Here is a 19,844-nt window from a genome sequence, read left to right on the forward strand (position 1 = left end):
AACGTAGCCAGAAGGAGCAGGAAGCTTCCCCACTCAACTCTGCCAAGGCCTTTGACCCAGAATTGGAACAACCCCTCTGCTATTCCAGCATCTGGCTTATCTTTTACTCCGCCTCCATTTTACCATGGCTTCTTCCCCTGACAAGATCTATGAGATCTGTCTGCCTAAGTTGTAAGTCCTACAAGGTACTGGGGGAGAAGTTTCTCTGGCATAGGAGAGAGGTGGGTATAAAAATCCTGCCTGAACCCAATACACCATTTAGCTGGAAGGAGGGAGAAACACACAACTGAAAAAGAGGGTCAGATTCTTCAGAGAGTCAGAGGACATGTCCTGCTTGCAGTCTTCCCAAAGGCACCTGGCTGTCCACTGTGAGAAACAGCAGGATTAGAGAGAGGCATTTGATTTCATCCAGCAGAGCTCTTGTGAGTTCATGGCATACATTGTATTTCAGGAAATAAGTGGATAAATGGTACTTGACCCCGGGAGACTAAACAGGGGCAGGATAGTAGTGGGGAGATACAGCTACAGAGGCAAATAATATACCAGCAGGGCCAATTCATCCCAGGACAAGGTTGGGACTGAAAATAACCAAGGGGAATAAACCTCAAAGTCAGCATCTGATACATCACCCATGTTGGTCCCAAGCTGTGATGGCGCCCCCTCCCACATCAAGGACCCTCAAAAAGCCCAGCTGCTCCCTCAAATCATTCTGAGACAAGCACTTCCCGCTTTGTGTTTACCAGGTTGGGTCAGGATACTGACCCCAATCACTCTACAGCAACTAACTCTTTCTTTGGCAACCACTATTCTGGTGGTACTGAACCCTTTGGGATCCATCAGCAATATTTTAGGACTGGTTTATTTCTACAGTGTCCAGATACACGTGATAATTTGACCGTCTTAGGTCAATACCTTAAGCCACACAGAAATTAACAGTTTGTGCCAAAGCAGGCAAGTAGTTTTTTAAAGTGAGATGATAATAGGTACAAGAGGAATGCTGTTAAAAACACTAGGGAGAAGCAATATTGATTGGCAGGAAAACAAAACTAAAATAGCCGATATTTCTTTCTCAAACATCCCCCCCCCCCAAAAAAAAACCTCAGTATACTTAGATCTAACTTTAGATTTCATAGTACCTCAAGTCCATTGCAGTGGGATTAAACAACCATCCACTGCCACCAAACATTTACCTTGTCTGCCTCAAGCCTTGTAATTCTCTCTTCCTCCTTCTGGGTTGCCCCATGAGGTCTCCCTGCCCTCTCTCTTATGAAATTCCATCAGCCTAAGCCGCCTTAGGGCATCACACAATAACCAGGGAGCAGGGCTGTGTTGCTGGCCCTTGCTTGGCATTGGGTACACTGCTGAGCTTGCCCCTGAAAGTCTTTCTGTTGGCATGGACATCTGTACTGAAGAAACCGTCACGTGAGAGCTTGTGCTATTGATGCAGAAGGCCGCCTTGGATGGGGTATAATCATCATCTTCTTCATAATTGGGACACCTTTCTGGTTGGAAGTGCCAATCACCTGGAAGCCTCCACACCAGCAACTGCTCATGTGTAGGCTTCTTCAATGCTTATATCTATGAACAGCCATCCTGGAGCAGGACCAACAGAATGCCTGATGGCAGAGGCAGGACCAGCAACATCGTGCTGCTCTCCAATAATTGCACAGTGTTCTATTCACACAATTGACACATGCAGGTGACTCTAGCTTATCCACTTTCCCTATCTGTGATTAGCACCCATTCACAAAGTATGGCTTCGATGAGTATTTTTCAGACTTCCACCCTGCAGGAGATATTTTCCAGAGTGATTCATCTGCCATGGAACCTCTTAGCAGCTGCCATGGAACTCCTACACATTGCAGAAGATGCTGGAGCAAGTTCCAAGGTGCAGGCAATCCTAAAAGAAGCCTGTGTGTGTGTGTGTGTGCGTGCCCCCCCGACTGTCACAGTCACTTTGGACCAGCTGCCAAGTCAAATGGGACTAAGAGGATAAGGGGAGCAAATACCCTCATGGCAACAGTTCCTGGCTGTTGCAAGTGCCATGTTTGTTCTGCAGCTCAGCAACACAAATCTTGAAGCCAATTGCCTGATGATCAAAGAGAGGCAGCAACAGTCTAGCTTGAGACAGTGTCTCTGGCAAGCGGATGAATGTTGCCTCCCCACAACATAGGAAGGAACTGAACCCAGAGACTTTTGCAGAGTCAAAGTGAATGGACCACGAGTTTCCCTGATGGAGGCTCTGCTATATCTTCATCTAAGGTGCAGCTTGCTCCCTTGCATCTGCACCCTTAGGGCACACAAGTTGAAACCTATTAATTCTGGATTGATTTGTTAAAATCAAATGACTACCACCAACCAATTCAAGCTGCTAATGCAGATGAGAGCTGCTGCACTGCTATTCAAACATGCATTGAAAAAGCAAACATATCCTCCAACTCTCCCCTGTTCCCTATTGCATATACACACAAAAATTGATTCCAAGTGTTTTAAGAAGGCTGTAATCTGTTTTCCTGACTATTCATCCTTGCAGCCTCTTTACCCCTCCTCCCCAGGTCCTGGTGCAGAACGGAAGCCACTCACAGGGGTGAAGTCTTGGGCTCCGCAAGGTTTGCCCTGGAAGTGGCAATCCAGCAGCATGTCCTCAATCTGATGTCCCATGCGATGGAAGAAACTCTCCATTGTATGTGAAGAGAGGCGTGATGGCAGGAACCGGGTGTAGTTGGCCAGGCGGCTAAGCCAGGGGCGCTGCTCTTCTGGCAACTCCTCCAAGATGCTGGGAAGCAGGGAGTGGTTCTTGTAGGTCAGCCCCAGCCAGTGTCCTACTGAGTACAAATCCGGCCTGGTGAGCTGGAGGAAGCGTGCTGGGTTATGGTTGCAGAAGGTGACCGCTGGGAACTGCATCCAGGGGGACCAGCTCATGCGGGCTCTGGTGTGCACCGGTTTAGCATGCAGGTACTGTATCCGGTTGGCTGACCATGTGCACAGCAACCCCAGCGATGTCAAGAAAGCCCCGCTCCAGAACAGACGCTGTGCCCAGGACTGCTGGCGTGAGCCCATGTAGTGCAGCCCGTGCAGCTTGGTCGCACGCAGGAAGCGCGAGGTGAGCTGAGCCAGGGAGCCGTCCAAGTTGGGCACAGGAGGGGACCCATCTGGGCAGCAGGACAAGGGCATCTTCACCACAGCTGAGAAACCCCCAGTTCAACGGATGACGTTGGGCAGAGTGGAGCCCTGAGGCTGAGTGTCCTAGATCTTCCCAGGGGCTCCACCCGAGGGAAGTCAATATTCTCATCTGCAATGTTTTGCTTTCTGCAGGGAGCCCCCCGTCCCCTCCACCACAGTGAGCCAATTGTGTCAGATGCCACTGGCTGCTCTGTGATGAGCGAAGGAAGGGGTGGATCCCAGCATCAACACCCCTCCCTTTGCCCTTAATACTTCAAACACCCGTTTCTATCTCAGGTAAGAGAGGGCTGAAGGTGCTGTCGCATCTCCTGGGGACGGGGTGTGTGTGTGCACGCATCACCCCACATTATTTGTTTTTTTAATTGTGTTCGGCCAGCGCACTCAGCAATTACCTGCTAGTCAGGACACCTCCTCAAGACAGAGCACTTTTGCCCCTAGGCATTGTTAGCCTGAGCTACCCTCTGGGTTGTGTCTAAATTGCTAGGTTTGTGTGCCAGATCCCCTGCTTGCTGGTTCCAAAGGATTCTGTGTCTGCCTCTCAAAATCAACTCTCTTGGGCCTATATCCGGTGTGATCGACCCCTTAGCCAACCCCAATACATCTGCAGAGACAGAGTTAGGGGACTGCAACCAGTTTTGTCACTCTGAGTGCAAAGCCTTGGGAGGCGCCCAACTATGATACAGTGGTATCTCGGGTTACATACGCTTCAGGTTACAGACGCTTCAGGTTACAGACTCCGCTAACCCAGAAATAGTACCTCGGATTAAGAACTTTGCTTCAGGATGAGAACAGAAATCGTGCTCCAGCAGCGCGGCGGCAGCGGGAGGCCCCATTAGCTAAAGTAGTGCTTCAGGTTAAGAACAGTTCCAGGTTAAGAACGGCTCTCCAGAACAAAATAAGTACTTAACCCGAGGTACCGCTGTATAGAACTGAAGGTGAGAGGTGGGGGGTGGGGCTGAAATTTGAGACCCCAAGGTTTGCCACTGACATCTTTCCCTCCCTGCGATTTGATTTAGAACCCATTACATTCCGGATTCTATGCTTCCTCCACCTCAATCTTATGCACCTGCACCATTTGCCAACAGGACCATTTAATCAATACGGCCTCCACTATGTGGGAGGGGGAGCTTGTCTACAGCGTTCAAAGGGAACCACTGTCATTTCCCTGCAGATACTTTGGCAGCACAGAAGCCTCATTTGCTAGTGTGATGCAGTAACAAGAGTTTTACAGAGTGTCCTCCTCAGCATCAAGCACAGCAGAGTACTGAGTTTTCAGAGGCCCCTTATGAATGTCAAGAGCCCGAAACCACTACCGTCCATTCAGCTGAGTAGCCCAGGAGTGTGTGGTGTGGCTTGTACCACCCCCACTCTTAAAGTGATTGGTAGCCAAGGTGGAGCCTTCCAGATATTATTGGACTCCCACTCCCATTTGTTGTTGTTGTTGAGTCGTTTAGTCGTGTCCGACTCTTCGTGACCCTATGGACCAGAGCACACCAGGCACTCCTATCTTCCACTGCTTCCTGCAGTTTGGTCGAACTCATGCTGGTAGCTTCGAGAATACTGTCCAACCATCTCGTCCTCTGTCGTCCCCTTCTCCTTGTGCCCTCCATCTTTCCCAACATCAGGGTCTTTTCAAGGGAGTCTTCTCTTCTCATGAGGTGGCCAAAGTACTGGAGCCTCAGCTTCACAATCTGTCCTTCCAGTGAGCACTCAGGGCTGATTTCCTTAAGAATGGATGCGTTTGATCTTCTTGCAGTCCATGGGACTCTCAAGAGTCTCCTCCAGCACCATAATTCAAAAGCATCAATTCTTCGGCGATCAGCCTTCTTTATGGTCCAGCTCTCACTTCCATACATCACTACTGGGAAAACCATAGCTTTAACTATACGGACCTTTGTTGGCAAGGTGAAGGCTCTGCTCTTTAAGATGCTGTCTAGTCCCAACCAGCATAGCCATTGGTCAGGAATGAGGGAGCTGTAGTCCAACAACATCTGGAGGTCCACAGGTTGTCGTCCCGTCCCCTGTCCCCACGCACTACGTTTCGTTAACTGTGTTTGTGTTCTGATCCATGTATATGATGCACTTTTTTGTGCCAATAAAGGAGATTGATTGATTACTGGAGAATACTCCCCCTAGGGAATATTCAGTGAATATTCAGTCCCTCATCCCTACCTTAATTCGCCCATGAATAGGTGGAGAATTGAAGGTGATAGCACCATGTTTTCATATGAATGTAAGCAGCTGTGGGCTTGGCTCTTGCTTTTTCCAGTCCTCCTCTCCATTATTTCACCCAAGGAGTTCAAAATGGCACACAGAAGTTTCCCCCCTCCCCACTTTATCTTCAGAACAACCCTGTGAGGTAAGTTAGGCTGAGAGACTATGGCTGGCTCAAGGTCACTCAGTGAGTTTTCTGGCTAAGAGAGGACTTGAATACTGGCTTCCCACTGCTTTTTTTGGGGGGGGGGAGAGTGCTTCCTCAGCAGCTGGGGAATTCTGCCTTCCCAATCCTCACTGCTCTGGGAGAATATTCAGCAAAATGCCTTCCCTCCAACTTTGCTACCAGCAAATAGAGAGGAGTATTTTGGGAGGCCATTTTTGCTCAGACTTAGAACATTTCACTTGGCTTCACAGAACAGGCAGTAAGGGTATCATGAACAGAATAATTCAGACGACAAGTCCCCAACCCCTCTTTTCAAATCCAGCTGAGAAAAACAGGAATCAAACTTTATGCTGTATGTATCAAAGTTCTCTATGGCCACGCCTGACAGGCAATGGCAACGTACAGGCCTAAGGCTGTCTTGCCATGGCTCCGTGCCTCTTTCCTTCTCTGCCGCCCTACCACATTAACCCAGCACAGTTTGAACCCATTCTGATGCCATTCTGTGAAGTTTTCCCATCCTCCCTTTCCTTCTCTTCCTCTCCTCCCACCCCAGCCCCTTGCCTCTGTGGACTAAGCTTTACTTCTACAAAGCTGTACTGCTCCCAAGAAGATACATATACTTTTCCTTTTCAGGCATCTATGCTGAACCCTTAGGAGTCAAGGGTGGGGGGTAGAGTGCCTCACCTTCTCATGATTAATTGTGAAGAGGGTTCACATCAGCTCAGTTCACTGCCAGATTCTGGTATGGGGTAAAATACACTGCCAGTTTCTCTCAAACTTGGCCATACTGACTCCATCCGCAAATATAGCACCCCCTCCTCCACCACTGAGACAATTCCTACTCCACTGGGTAAGGAAGGGCCTGTGGCTCAGAAGACCCACTTGCGGCTCACCTTGCAAGGTCATCTCCCAAGAATTTGAGGCCCTCAAATGAAGCTAAATGATGGAAGATTCAGGACAAACAATTAAAAAAAACACAAAAAACTTATTCACACAGCACTTACAGTTACATTTAGGAATACACTCACATGGTATTGGTTACCCATTTTAAGAGGATAAAGCTACTAGCCACAATGGTTATGTTCTATCTCCACTGTTGGAAACAGCGGGAGAAATTCAGCATAGCACTATGGCAATTGTTCTTTCAGTGCAAGCTTTTCAGCTTGTCAGATGGAACAACACCCCCCCACCTCCGATGTGCAGTTTTGGGGGTTCTCCTGATCACCCCCCTAACCAATTGTGTGTGTGTTTGTATGTGCAGGGCAAGGGGAAGCCCCACTATGCTAATGGAAGTCCTTGCCCTGGCTTCCTCTAGTGCAGGGGTAGGCAACCTAAGGCCTACCCCTGCACTAGACCCCCATATGCGGCCCAATCGCCTTCTCAATCCGGCCCGCGGACGGTCCGGGAATCAGCGTGTTTTTTACAAGAGTAGAATGTGTCCTTTTATTTAAAATGCATCTCCAGGTTATTTGTGGGGCCTGCTTGGTGTTTTTGCATGAGTACAATGTGTGCTTTTATTTAAAATGCATCTCCGGGTTATTTGTGGGGCACAGGAATTCGTTCATCCCCCCCAAATATAGTCCAGCCCTCCACAAGGTCTGAGGGACAGTGGACTGGCCCATGGCTGAAAAAGGTTGCTGACCCCTGCTCTAGTGGGACTAGTTAGTTGAATTCCACTCAATATGCCTCTGGGTACCAGTTGCTGGTGAGCAAAAGTGGAGATCGAGTGCCATTGAACTCAAATCCTTCTCATATTCTCCCCATAGGGATCTGGTTGGCCTCTGTGAGAAGAGAATACTGGGCTAGGTGGGACACTGGCCTGATCCACATTTGCTAAGAAGGTGACAAAACTAATGAAGAAGGCATGTTGGGCCTGCCACAGGGCACAGAACACCCGCACCCACAACATCACTTGTCACAGTCTCTTTATGCACCTGCCTGCTGGTGCTGCCCTATTCCTCCCCCTCAAAGCCCTTCCTATCTGTTTCAGTTGTTCCTGTCACTCCCAGAGGCTCTCGAGTGGCTGCCTGCCAGCTTGCCCCCTGTCTAGCTTGCAGGTTGCCTAACGAGCCCTTCCTGATTACACACTCCACTCATTACCGCCCTAATTCTGCATCACAATTAATTGTGGTAATTAATAAATATTGATTACAGCCAACAATTGGAGCTGATCTCCCTCAGTAATTAAGCATTGCGGAGGTACAAGCCTTTTTCTGTTTCTGACCTTCCTTTCCCCTTCAAGGCTGTGGGAGGCAGCATTTAAGAACCCTGCCTCCTGAAGGCTGGAGGGTGCCAGGGTGCAAACGAAGTTTTGGGATTTGTTCATCCCCTAACAAGGAGTGTATGGTGTTTGCAGTCAAATAGGCCCAGGGCTGCTTTGGAAAACTGCTCTATGCTTAATAGGCTGCCAACTATTCAGGCCCTTCAGCTAGGGTTGCCAACTTTTATTTCGGGAAGAGCTCTTGCGCCTTTAACAGTTTTATCTGTTGAGCTTGTCACGTAGCTGCTAAAGCCATGTAGTCATATCAGGAGCAAAAGGTCACAATCTCAACTTGGGTTCACAGAATTCTAAATAGGGAATAGAAACCTTATCAAATGGGGAGCACAGGTGTATTCTGAGCACCTTTAAAAGAAGGAGACCCATCCACACACTACATTCTTAGAGGCACACCTGTTCTTAGTGTGCACAAAATAATGTACAGCGTGAAGGTTACATGTAGCATGCAAGGATACTTGCCAAGGGCCCACAATTGGATACAGCTTCCTGTTGAGCATGCACTTGGGTTTGCCTCTCCATAATGTGTGAACTGGACCCAAGATTTGGGCCACCTAATTAATATTTTCCTTGAGTCAGACCCTATCAAGGCTCAGCAGTGGTCTCCCTCCCATCCTTCTATATCTATCTATCTATCTATCTATCTATCTATCTATCTATCTATCTATCTATCTATCTCTGTGAGCGTACGCTAATGTTAGCCAATTCATGATTATTGCCCATTCTGCCAACTGGCACAATTGTCATGGTGCATCCTGCCTCATTTAGTTCCATTTTCATTTTATTACCCTTAGCTTTCCAAGTACTAATCTTTATGTGTTTACAGTTTTTACTTACTTTCTTGTCCTGGAACTGCAAGCTTGGTCTTTTCATTTTTTTAATTATAAACCATGGAGTTTGTCCATTTGTACCAGAACATTCATAACCACACCTATAAATTTGATGTGGTTGTGCAGGAAAGGGGTGGAGGCCTTGAGACAACAATGTGACACTAGCTGGGCTCCAGAATCAGGAAGTAGCTAGGCCTACCTTTTGTTAAATAATATTATTTAAAATTATCAAGTCATATCTAGGTTATTGAATGTAAACAGGTACAATGACAGAAATCCATTGTAAAAAAATAACAAGGACAGAGGAGGGATGGGAAAGTGATGAGGAAGTAGGGCAGTACAAGATGTCTACTCAAACCAATCTTAGGGAGGCTTGTACCTCTTTAATGATGCTTCAACTTTATGTCTTTATGCTAAGCACAACAGAACAGACCAGTTTAAGAAACCCAGTTCAATAGCTGAGAAAAGAAAGCTCATCAACACTCAATGTGGCTTTAAATAATATGGATATAGCCCTTTTTTGTGTAGAATTTCCTTTTTCTTGTGCCATATGTGAATGACTACAGACTGGCTATATACAAGATCTGCTCATTTACCTTAATGGCAAAACTATAAACTTTATCCCAACATTATCCCAGCTACAGGATATAGGGAACTCTTTCTGATGTGGTAGTGCAAGATTTCTTACTTGGATTCTAACATTGTTGAATGTGATATTTCAGAAACAGGCTTTTGTTTTACATCCTGGTAATCTGAATAGCTGATTTACAGTGAATGAAGGCTGTGATTGGTTACGACTTTTTAATGCAATCCCTCATACTAGATTTTGAGATCTTTAGAAAAAAACATAGGAGGTTCTTGTATTAAAGAAAGTTAAAAAGATGGATCTTGGCTGTGTCTATGATGGATCTTTGCTGGAAGAGCCTCTTGTCAATTTGCATCCATGATGTGACTTGGAACTACAAGTGGGAAGCAGCTGCTTGGACTTGGATTTCTGGCCTTTGAAAATGTAACCTCTTGTACCAATGCAATGGAAGCTTACTGCCTTGTCAAGCCTTGTCACCGCTTGCCAATGTTCATTAGGATCTTGCTTCTCATTCTGGCTTATTTCCATCTGGCCTGGGAGAGCCAAGCCTGCATTGACTGACGTAGGTTGCAACCCGATGCACATTTATTTGGTTTAGGAAAGTACTACATAACACAATGGAATATATTTCTAAGCAAACATCCACCGGAATGTATTGTTAGGGGGCTGTTGCTGGGGGCAACATTTAGTTTAGGATTAAATGTACTCTTTTTGCTGTTTGGATTGTATTTTTGTCTTTCTATTGTTAGGCCACAGTATGAATTATTAGTGGGTTGTTTAATCTTAGTGCATATTAATGGGAGATGTTTGGCCTTTTAATATTTACATGACTATTAACTATAATGCTTTGAGGTTAGTGAATGATCCTGAAATGTTGGCTGTATTTTATTATGCAAACTTTTCTGATGCTACTGCAAACTGCTTTGAACATGGTTCACCATGGAAAAGTGGCACATGAGTAAACTACTAAACGGAGGAGGCGGCGGCAGCCAGCTTGCATGTAGTTATTTTTAATTTTCACACTTCTTTAATCCTATGACTTTTTATTTCTGCTTTCTATATTAAACTAGAAAGTTTACTTAAACATACATTTGCTCATTTCTTTTGATATACCATACATCTCCCAGGCCTTAAAATACAGCTGATAAATCATACTCCGATATAGCAAGATGTTCTATGCTACCAAGAACAGTTTGAAGAGATAAGATTATCTCTGGGTCAAATACCAGATTCCGACCTCAATCCAGAGTAATTACTGCACTCTGGCTCTGGTTGGGCCTGCTCTCTGTTCCAATCTGAAGTTGACAGTAACTCTGCTGAAGCCCAAATGGGCAGAATAACATCGATTCACTGAGTCCAGCATTCTTTAAAACAATCTATCACGTGTAGCTATAGATTAAGCACACATAAGGCATTTACTTGGGTAGGGTCCCGTGAGTTCCCAGGTCATTTTTTGGGGTGGGGCGGGGGTGGGGGTGGAGTTGTTAACCTTGAATATTGGTTCCTACACATGCATTTGTACATCAGTGTGGTTAGGCCATGGATTGTTAGCAGAGAAGTACCACGTGGGGAAGATGCAGTGACTTCAGGTTGTCGGGATTCCTGTATGGATCACGAGGGTGGCCATTTGTCCTACTTTAAAGTCTTCTCTCTGAAGGCACTCTCTGTTGGAAGGGTTGTCCACTCCGTCCCCAGTTTAAAGCTGAATAACCCTAGGAAGCGAGCAGGGGCGCTGAAATTGTCCGTCAACAGTGAGCATGTGAGTGGCAGACTGAGCAGACACACATGGCCTTCCCCACCATGGCAAGATGCATCGTATTTCTTTAAATTCCAGTAATGATTTCTAAATCTGCATCTATGCTTAAAGCTGTTACCCTAGCATAGATAAGTACTTTAAATGTGCCATGAATCTCTTAAACGTTTGAGCCTGTCTTGTTTCCCTTTCCACAGCTATTACAAACTCCAGCTGTGTTGGTGTTGGACTGTGGCTGCAAGCACAGGAAAAATAGTTGGACTTCTTTCCTCTCATGCCCATGGCTATGTTCCAAAATCTCCCACCAATAGCTGCCTTCTGAAGAATATATACATATAAATATTGGAGGTGGTAATCACCCTTAGTTTGGCCATGTGAGGAGAGAGATGATGCCCCCGAAACAACAAAAGGATTTCTGACATAAAAGCACAAATGTTCATGTGAAAAAGAGAGGAAGTGGGGTGCAAATAATGGTGGAAGAGAGAATGCAGAGTAGGCTGTGGCACTTCCTTGCATGATCATGAAAAACAAAGAAGCCTTAAACTGCTGATCTGAAGACCCTTATTAGCAAAATTTTATTTCAAAGTTCAGCAAAACCAGCCTGTGCTCATAGCACCAAGTTTCCAGTTAGTCAGCAGGTGGCAGCACTTGCAAGGAGATGGCAACTGTCTATTTACATATTATAGAGTGACTAAGATTTGGACAGATTCCCTCCAACCCCCCCCCCCCCAACTTCCAAACCCTCATGGATTATGATTGTACATTGTGTGTATAAGGAATGTCATGTTTAAAATTGCTGGTTTTAAAATGGCTGCACACACTTATTTCACTTGCGTGGAGCTGCATTCATGTGGCTCCCGGTCACGAATGGTCACTTAAAACATGATTGTGTCCACCATATGTATCCACCTTGCATATTCTTAAATTATAACAAATGGCCCTCAGCCGCAGTCACTGGCCCAATGGGTAGCCCCTATCTGGAGTGTGTCTGCCAATCACTGAGCCGTTGCCACTGCACACCTGGTTGTTCAGCAAGGGCTGGACGTTGCGATTGAAGTCCAGAGCCACACAACACAACCACCCAAAGAGCAGCTGATGGAGGCAGAAGTAAACAAGACCAGCATCAGCACCTAGGCTGAGATAGACATACAGGGGCCCACCGGGCTGACGCTGGTCACAACATTCTCTCTTTTTGTTTTTAAAAACATTGTACTGTCAGGGGGCAGTCATGATTACAGATGATCATCTTATTATTTATTTACTTAAAATTTATGTTACCCCTTTTTGCAATGAAATGGTGCACTTATTCCCAAGCAAATGTGTTTAGCATCAAGGCAGCAGAAGAAAAGCACCATGTTATTCTGTAGTGCTATGATTTTAGTATTGTTGTTTTTAAAAATGTGCAACTGCACATGCTGTAAGAATTCCTTCTTATAATAGGGTTGGCAAACTGGTCTTTTCATTTGGATTTTTATTATTTTTTTATTTTTGCTCTAACGTATCAGAAATGTAGAAGCTGTTTCAAAGCACAGAATGGTGCCAAGGAGGAAAAATATTGTGTGCTTCACAACTGAAGTAAGGCATGGCCTTCTAAAGAGGAGGGGGCGCTAAGAAGACTAAGTCCAGGATCTTGAATTAGACAGGGCCACTGTACATACTACCATTGCAGCCAAATCCCCAGGAGCTTAAGGAAGGGGAAATGTCATTTCACCAATAACCTAAGTGTTTGCAACAGTCTCAACTTCTTTGGAATAAGCGGGTGCACTGACAAAATATGAGGTCTTTTAGAGTCTGCTTCCTATTTCAGTACTCTTTGGTTCTAGGGTTCACTTCTCCTTACTGAGGAATTCTACATTCATGTGCACTTTAAATTATGTATATAACCTTACACAGGGGGAAGTGTCTAAGATGGGACAAAGTAGTATGCCAGAAGGGGTCAGTCTGCAAGGGATATGTAAGAGGGAGCACTGATAAGTTTATATCTATAGGGTACAGCTTCTTATTGTCTGTGGTAGTGATGCCCAAGTGCATGTACATATGTGTTGAGAGAAATAGCTCTGTTTCTGTATATATGTGTCTTTGGGGGGAGGGGTAATGGCCAGTGTTATATTGTGCCCATGCTGGTGAGACACCTGTATATGAATGCATTTTGTTTCGGATTGAAATGTGAGACTAAAATTGTCTCCTTCTCTGATGAATACTTGGGGCCTGTCTGCTCTAAGGGGCAGCCATATGCTTCAGGCATGAGGGTTAAGTGAGGGTTGCCATCTTTTGTGTCGACAAGTTGCACGTCACAAGCACCTGCATGGCTTTCAAGAAATCAACAGGTGAGCCTTTCCTTATCACTGCATGTTTGTGCTGTACTTGTTGAATTGTGACTGTCATAGACGCAGGGATTCTGTCCACAAAAAAGGCTGGCAAACACATGGTGAAGGATATATTAGTTTTGTAGGTGAGGGTTATCAGTACGGCAGGCAGCAGGGTAGCAGTGTGTGTGAGGAACAGCTACATGCGCCTGTTCTGGGGCCAACAATGCTCCTGCCCATGACAGCTAGATGTGCTTGTTGTGTAGGGTGATGTGTTGTGTGCGACAGAGAAAGACCTAGGGGTCTCCTAAGGAGATATCTGTGTATGAGTCTCTGAGAGTGTGGAGTAGCCGTATGTGTGTGGCTGTGCCCGTCTCAGTGAATGTGTTCCTTGCTGAGATTTATTGCGCCTTCCCTGATACCATCGGGCCCTTCACACAAGGGCAGCTTTATATTAGTTTTTCTCACAGCTGAGGACGGTAGTTCCTGGCTCTGCCGGGCGAGAGGAAATGTCATTTTGCTGGGAGCTTCTGCCTAATAGGTTGATTTAACCCTGCCAATGTGCAGTGTCTGTAGCAGCCGTGCCTACCCAAACATGGCCTCATGGCTGGGTGGAAAGTGGGCCAGTTATAATGGGGGCAAGTGGGGAGGGGTCAGCTGCACTGTGTGTGAGATGGGACAGTTGACATAGCTTGTGACTAACCTCGAAATTAATTTTCCCCCTTTCAGCTCTATGCCTGTACAGTGCTTAGATAAGCCTTGAAAGCTCTAAGAATCCTTGATTCCTCCCCCTGGAAAAAAAACACATTACCCCTCCCCTCAGCTATATAGCTGTTGTCTTGATGTTGATATCCTTTCTGTGATGTTCAAATACTAGGGGATTTTCTTTCTCCGTATCCATCCTTGCTCTCTCGTGCTGGTGTTGAAAGTCCCTGTGATTATGGAAATATTGAGAAAGAGGCATATTTTCTTCCCCTAGATGGTGGGGAGCCCCTTCCTTAATTACCCAGGAATTGTGCAAAGTGTGTGTGACTGCATCAATAGGTGTTGGGATGGAAATAAACTGAGCTCAGCAACAGACGTTCTGCAAAGCATGGGACTGGGCTCAGTCTAGATGCTTCAGAGATAGCCACTGGGCAGTCCAACGATGATCCATTTGTCATTGCTTAGTTTGAGGAAAGTCTGTGGATAAAATGGCACCCCCTTAAATACTCCTTTTGATGGTGCCTCCAATTTGAGCTCACTTTTATTTTCCAGTGTTACTGAAAGCCCAATTATTTGCATGGTGAGTGAAAAAAATACTTTACTGGGCCCAAAGGTCCAGGGAGGCCTAGTCTGAGGGGTGGAGCGGGGGGGGGGGGAGATTAGCTTAACTGAGGATCACACTTGGAGGTGGTTTATGCAAACTATTCACCAATATCTATAAAGGGCTCCCACTTCTCCTATGATCTCATGAGATCCACCTCTGAAGGTTTTCTGGCAGTTCCCTCATTGTGAGAAGTGACGTTACACGGAACCAGGCAGAGGGCCTTCTCGGCAGTGGCACCCTCCCTGTGGAACACTCTCCCATCAGATGTCAAGGAGATAAAGAACTACACAACTTCCAGAAGACATCTGAAGGCTGCCCTGTACTGGGATGTTTTTAATGTTTGATGCTTTATTATTCTTTTTATATTTTGCTGGAAGCCACCCAAAGTGGCTGGGGAAACCCAGCTAGATGGACGGGATCTGAATATGATGATGATGATGACGACGATTTAGAACCAATCAGTAGAAGAGTTAGAACAGAACAAGCAACATCCTGAACCATGAAGGGTGGGAATTGTATTTCCTTTTCATAGGCAGGATGAGCCAAGATGGTGTGGCAGCTGACTGATATGAAGGCAGGAAGGACAAACATCATATTAATCAGGGACATGGAGATTCCATGGACACTGGCAGCCAGTACTGTGGAGCGGATTGACAGGCCTCAAAACATATGGGAGTAAGGCTTCTCATCTCCAGAAAGCATATGGACAAACTAACACTAGATCCCCCAGACATCAAGCAGCGGCTAAAGGGAACTTCTCACCCTTGGGGAAAAGGAACCTACAAACCTGAAAGAACACCAAATGATCTTCCAGTTTTTTCAAAACAGACAAAGCCTTTTGTGAGGGCGAGAAGGGGGGCCCATGGGACAAGTTTATACAGGTCCAGAGAAGTGATGTTTGGGTACCAGTGTCCGCCTGGGCCTGTGGAACTAGGGTTGTCAGGACACAACCTGGAGATCTGCTCTGACGCAGTGCAGTCTGTTTATCAGGAAGGAAGACCCACTGAGCTCAACGGCACTTAGACTCAGGTAAGTGTGCATAGAATTGCAGTCTTAAATTTCCTGAAGCAGCAGGAAGCAAGGCAGCTGCATTTTCTCTTATCCGTTCCTCTCACCGCCCTGTTGTGCATGTCCCCTGCCTCCCCTCGCCTGCTGTAATGAACAAGATTTCAGGTGTGCTGCACAGCAGGTGGAGGAAGGCAGAAGCAGGCAGGATAAACCATCACTGCCCCATCCCCAGAGGCAGCGGCAAATGGAAAGGTGGGCTTCAACCTGGCAACTCTGTGGTGGCACTCGTTGCCATGGGGCATGGAGATGTGAAAAGCAATTTCCTTTGCTTTGTGGCATGTTCCATATTCCCTTTTACCAGTGCTCTTGCATGTCTTTATTTTAAACTGCATTTACTTTCTTTTACAATTTTCTTAAAAACATTTGTATTCTCACTGTTCTATCAGGGCAATCAAGGGGACTAATGTTTTTTTAAAAAAATACACGCAGTAACAAACCAACCAACCAACCAACAAACAAACAAACACTACCTCCCAAAATTTTAACAAAGGTGGCCTACCATAAAACATAATTTTAAAACAACATAATAAAGTCAGAATAATATTAAGGGAGTGATCCTAAACGCTTGAGGAGGGCAGTAAAGGGCCCACTGGATGCTGTGGATTCCCCTCTCTGCAGGTGGAAAGTAAGATCAACAGGTGGAGATCTCCTTGTTGCCATGGACAGTGGGAAGCTCCACCACCACCACCACCACCACTGTTCTGTCTGTGGTCCTGTGTGAGTGGAACACTTTACAATGGGATGTGTTGGCTGTGATCTTAGATTTGCAGGGTCCAAAACTTAGCATCCCTGATACCCTCCAGGAAAGGGGGGGACCACCCGCCCTCAATGCCCATGGGAAGAAAAAAAAAGTTAAAAACCAGGAGAGGGTGGGGAGAATCCTGGAAAACCCACCTCCAAACCTTCCAACTCTACAATTCCATGATTCTACCTGGCCAGAGTGAACCAGCAGAGCTGTGGATGAAGCAGATGTTCTGTTGTTGATCTCCAGATCCTCTGTAAAACTGTTTTCTAGTCTAAATGCCACTTTGACCTTTAATGAAGGGTTCAGATGGGCCATTCTAGGAAGAGAGATCCACAGAATACAGTATGTGCCGTGACAGAAAAAGCCCAACTCATGTCTAATCTGTTTTTCAACTAAGCAGAGCACAAAGTTGAGCTTCTCCTGTGGGTCTCAGAATATGGACAGGCCATGCACCATGTGGGGACAGCAAAGAGGTTGTGTAAAGCATACAAACATGTAGCAGCAGTTTGTTCTTCCAAACTTGTGGACGACCAAACTGAGATGTCTGCCAAGAGCTTCACAGCCCTGTCCTGTGGGTATAAGCAGGCCGCAAAAGGAGGTTTATTAAAGGATTAGTGTGCAACTATACCTTGCCTATGTGTTGCGCTCAGCTTGCAAGCTCACCTAGGGGTACCACATTTGTATAGGGTTCATTCTGCAAGCTGCTTTTGGAGGAGTGGGGGAGCACCTAGCTTAGTTGAAGGCAAACACATCACATGAATATATGAACTGAATTCTGATGAGGAAGCAGTAACACACCCAGAAAAAGAAGAGCATGGTACCTGCTAGAAACAGAGCCTGCTAGAGATGTGAAGGCCTGGAAAACACCCGGAAAAAATGTGTGTGGGGAGGAGCCAGCCCCTCCCCAATTTTCCACCCCCCCCAAAAAAAACTATGAAAAACACTAGAATAATCAGGGGTGGCACATCCCCCAAATTTTCCATCCCCTGGCAGGGGGATTAGGACAGGATTGCCTGCTGGCCCATGGGTGAGAGATGAGCCTATGAAACCTGAGCATGGCGGAGGAGAGGAAGGGTTTACAACACTACATTTTGCGGTGACACCCATTGTGAACAGTTCGGATGCTGGCAGAGATTGATGAGTTGCAGCGGATGCACTTGAGTGCAGGACATGAGTGGGGGCACAGGGTCGGGGGCAGGGCTTTTCTCCTTTAACATCTTCATTAACGACCCAGGGAGGAGAGCAAGCAGCAGTAATGAAATCTGCCTGGCATTAAATCAAGGGGCGTGGATGGTCCAGGGCAGGGCAGGTGTCAGGAAGCGCGGCGCTTGGGGAGCTGCAGCAGGAAGATTTATGGGCAGGGAATGGCCAGGGGAAATTTATGTCCGACAAGGGCAGCCCATAGATCCAGGGAGCTTGGCAGGTGAGAGGGAGGGGGCTCAGGCAGAAGAGGGGAGGCAAGGGATGTGGAGAAACAAACCTCAGGGTTAGCAGTTGGAGAGTGTGGTAGGTGGTGGAGGTGAGGGGTCTATACAGCCAGGGGGAAGCCATTGTTAAGACGCATGAAGGAAAAGCAGGTTATGGAGGGAATGGGCTAAAAACTGCCTAACTGTGGGCACCTGGGACTAGGGAGTGTCCCAGGGGAGCAAAGACAAATGTGAGGGACAACAATAGAAATGAGAGCACCTGAGTGCACGAGGACAGGGGCCTGGGAAGCTGAATATGACAGAAAAGTAGGTCAATGAAAGCCTGATATATGTGGAAAGAATGGCCTGGAGGCTCTGAGTGTGAGGGGGAAATAAGATCTAGGTCAGGGGTGGGGAACCTCAGGCCCATGGGCCAAATATGGCCCTCAAGGCCTGTCTATTTGGCCCTTGGGACTTATTGCAGGTCACACCCCCTCTCCACACCATACCCCTCTCCACAGGCCACACCCCTCAATAGTCCTGCTCTACACCCTCCTTGAGTGCTTTTGCCAGGATAGAATAGATTAGTAAGGGGCGTAGACTGGGGAGTCCAGATAAGAGGTCTGGAGGGTCATATTCAGACCCCAGGGCAGAGGTTCCTCATTTGATTTTAAAGGATGATGATGATGAAGAAGTTATGTCCAAAATGCAGAGGGAAACACAAATGGGGCACCACCGTGTTCAGGGTTAGCTGGCATCTCTGTGGCCAGAGTTCCCTGAGAAGAAGCACTGATTGTTAAAGCACTCTGCGAATTGTAGCTCTATGAGGGGAATGGGTCTCCTAACAACTTTCTCAGCCTTAGCAAACTACAGCTCCCAGGATTATTTTGGGGAAGTCAAGACTGTTTAAAGTGGTATGATAATGCTTTAACTGTTTAGTGAAGATGGGGCCAAAGTAAATTGGCAAAAGCATGTATAGATATAACCCTGATCATTCTAAATTTTTGAAACTGTAAGGCTAGGATAGGCCCTTCTCTATGGAAGCGGAAGAGACTGCTGTACCCACGCACCACCCAACAGTTGGCCCTAATATTTCTCCCTGGGGACCTTCATTTCTGCCCCTTCAGTTTATCTGTGCTCTTTTTCCAGCTCGCAGTCCAATCCCTCATCTCTCAGTGACCCCTGTGCTGGTCTCTTGCCTCTGTTTCCATCAGAGCTCTAGAATGTCTGGGATTCCCGCCTGCTGTGTGCCAGGGAGACCCCATTAGCAGGGTAATTTCCTGACGAGATTCCTCATTTCCCTGCTCTACGAAGCCGCTGCTGCCAGTGCCACCTCGGCTACACTCTGACCTTGACAGAAATAGCTCAGCTTTTATATCATCCGCCATCATCAAACATTCTCTCAGCCCCGGCGGGGGTTTTCTCTTCTTTTCTCCAGAGCTGCTAACCCCACTCTGCTGGTGACGGCGTCCACTGAAGATGAAAAGGAATGGGAGACAAGAGAACCTGCCTTCTGAGTCATTCTGAGATGTGACGGGCAGGGCAATCTTTTCCCACTGTTCTCTGCCACGGCTAGCACCCAGCTTGCCCAAGGGAAGCCTTGAGCCTAAATGGGTGAATTCACTGGTTGAATAGAGGAAAGGAAGCTTAGCCTGAGGAAGGGCACTACTGAGAAGCACTAGATTCAGGCTGGCACTTCCAAGGCCCTTTTCTGTGATCTCGGGTTACTCCATGAGGATGCAGAATCAGTGGACTGCTTTGTCCTCAGTAGTAGAGTTCCCTGTTTCCTACCTCAGCTCAGCTCTACACATACACCAAGTGAAATATGCAACCCAACAAGAAATGACCAATCCCCACCAATAGCATATGAATTGATATGGTTAACCTGATCCAACAACACCCCCCACTACACACCAACAAAACACACAGCAATTAACCAAATGAAATCAACCAAGACCTCTGGTCTCTTGCATCGCTAGCAAAAATAAAGTAACCACTCACAT

General features: G+C 46.6%; 2 protein-coding genes across 6 annotated transcripts in view; one reads left to right on the plus strand and one right to left on the minus strand.

Moving 5' to 3' along the window:
* OBSL1 (obscurin like cytoskeletal adaptor 1) overlaps positions 1-19,844 on the plus strand; it is a 164,772-nt gene that overhangs the window by 133,206 nt on the left and 11,722 nt on the right. The gene's annotated exons all lie outside the window — the stretch shown is intronic.
* Positions 1-19,844, minus strand: part of ASIC4 (acid sensing ion channel subunit family member 4) — a 205,123-nt gene that overhangs the window by 21,648 nt on the left and 163,631 nt on the right. Inside the window, exon 1 of one of the 5 annotated variants that reach the window (XM_083473318.1) lies at positions 2,584-3,202. The exons of the other annotated variants lie outside the window; for them this stretch is intronic. Coding sequence (XP_083329444.1) covers positions 2,584-3,174 — 591 coding nt within the window. The 5' untranslated portion in view covers positions 3,175-3,202. Of the gene's footprint in view, positions 1-2,583; positions 3,203-19,844 lie in introns of those variants that run through there. 5 annotated transcript variants of the gene reach the window in all.

This window comes from Podarcis liolepis, assembly GCF_965112155.1.
Source record: "Podarcis liolepis genome assembly, chromosome: 1".
NCBI lineage: Eukaryota > Metazoa > Chordata > Lepidosauria > Squamata > Lacertidae > Podarcis > Podarcis liolepis.